The sequence below is a fragment of the Parus major genome, chromosome 18 (assembly GCF_001522545.3).
Source record: "Parus major isolate Abel chromosome 18, Parus_major1.1, whole genome shotgun sequence".
Taxonomy (NCBI): domain Eukaryota; kingdom Metazoa; phylum Chordata; class Aves; order Passeriformes; family Paridae; genus Parus; species Parus major.
The window spans coordinates 9,429,880-9,431,880 of NC_031786.1; the positions used below are offsets into that span (position 1 = coordinate 9,429,880).

The 2,001-nt window shown below is 43.0% G+C and overlaps 1 protein-coding gene across 1 annotated transcript in view; it reads right to left on the bottom strand.

Annotated features, from left to right (window-relative positions):
• LOC107212295 (myosin heavy chain, skeletal muscle-like) overlaps positions 1-2,001 on the bottom strand; it is a 6,086-nt gene that overhangs the window by 1,604 nt on the left and 2,481 nt on the right. The window contains exons 3-7 of the mRNA XM_015645347.2: positions 1,874-2,001; positions 1,576-1,700; positions 1,069-1,377; positions 717-920; positions 1-45 (exon numbers count right to left, since the gene is read on the bottom strand). Coding sequence (XP_015500833.2) covers positions 1-45; positions 717-920; positions 1,069-1,377; positions 1,576-1,700; positions 1,874-2,001 — 811 coding nt within the window. The remainder of the gene's footprint in view (positions 46-716; positions 921-1,068; positions 1,378-1,575; positions 1,701-1,873) is intronic.

Here is a 2,001-nt window from a genome sequence, read left to right on the forward strand (position 1 = left end):
AATGTCCGTTTCCAGCTTCTTCTTGGTGTTGATCAGGCTGGTGTTCTGTTGAAGAGCATGAACGTGATTTTTTTTTGTTAGCTTGCAGTATCATATCAAGTACAGAGTGTTTTGTTTTTTTTTTAAAAAGTGCCATCAAATCACACTGCATTCTAAGAAAACTACTGTTATAGCTATTAATTTTTCAGATATGATGGGCCTTGGTATTTCATGAACATCTTCCATAAAGTCTTTTCTCACAGTTTCTCAGAAAACAAGGAAGGAATTTAGACAGAAAAATTAAAAAATTATTTGCTTACTATTTTCAGTTTAGTGACCATAAAACTCTGTGTTTGGTTATATTGGATACTTACAATGACATTGTTTAATTGCATAAATGACAGAGTTAGTGTGGTCCTATTTTCTTTATGGTCAGCCTAGATTTGCCTTTACAGTCTCAAATGGAAATGTGAAAGATGTTGAACTCAAGTAAAATATTAAGAACATCAAAAGGTCTCTGAATTTATTAATATTAAGGTATCTATGTTGTAGTCTAGTGAAATTCATATTACATCAACATCTGAAATAAAAGACTTAATGTTATCTATTACTTATTACTTCTTATTTATGGTGAAAGCCACTGCATTTAACAAAATACTGCTACAGCCCACCCAGTCTTAAGTTCATTTATTCGTATGATGCAATAGTATAAATATTAGCTATGTTTATAGACTGACCTGGCTATGGAGGAGCTGAACTCTCTCACTGGCATCCAGAAGCTCCTGCTCAGCCACTTTCCTCGACCTCTCCGTCTGCTCCAGGGCTGCCCGGAGCTCCTCAACTTCAGCCTGCAGCAGGTTTGCTCTGCGCTCCACCATGGCCACCTGCTCCTTCAGGTCATCCTGTGCTCTGACAGCATCATCCAGGTGCAGCTGAGTATCCTGGAAAGAGAAATACAACAAATTGGGAGGTGGGTGTTTTCTATTTCGGTACTTCCTATTTTCCTGTAAATTTAGAATTGAAAGAATTGTAACACAGGAAAAAGTAATTGCTGTGTCAGAAATCAGTACATCTTAAATTGTGCCAAACCTTCAGCACTGCCTGAGTGTTTCTCAGGTTCTTCTGTGCCTCTGCAGCCTGGCGGTTTGCATGGCTCAGCTGGATCTCCATCTCATTCAGGTCTCCCTCCATCTTCTTCTTCAGCCTCAGGGCTTCATTCCTGCTCCTGATCTCAGCATCCAGAGTGCTCTGCATGGAGTCCACAACTCGGAGGTGATTTCTCTTCATCTGGTCAATCTCCTCATCTTTCTCTGCTATCTTCCTGTCAATCTCAGCCTTCACTTGGTTGAGCTCAAGCTGCAGGCGCAGGATCTTCCCCTCCTCGTGTTCCAGGGAGGCCTGGAAGAGTGGACGCAAACATTGATAACATTGTTAAACATTCAATTTACATTCTAGGGAACAGCAAAATATTTCCAGAAATCTCAGAAATCAATCCCCAGGCAGTACAGAGGGGAATCCAAGCCTTTTCAGCCCTATTTCCTCATTTATTATGCAGATTATTTATTACTGCAGATTCCAGTGATTATGGTCACGTACCTCAGCTTCCTCCAGAGCAGCCTGAATTTCAGATTTCTCCTGCTCAATCTGCTTCTTCACTTTCTCCAGCTCATGAATTGCCTTCCCTCCCTCTGCAATCTGCTCTGTGAGGTCAGAAATCTCCTCTGTGGGAACAAAGATCAATGGCATGGTCAGACACAGAGCAGAATGGGAAGGATCCTGTCCCACCAAGGTGACAGGCACCTCTGCAGATCTGCAGGCACAGAGCCATGAACAATGGTGGTCATGGCTGATGGTGAGAAAGGCCAGTGAGGGGAGCAGAGGGCCAGGGACTTACGCTGCAAGTTCTTGTTCTCCCGCTTCATTGTTTCCAGGTGGTCCAAGGACTCCTCATAGGCATTCTTCATCTTGAACAGCTCCGTGCTCAGAGAGCGCGACTCCTTCTGCGAGGCCTCCAGCTCAGCC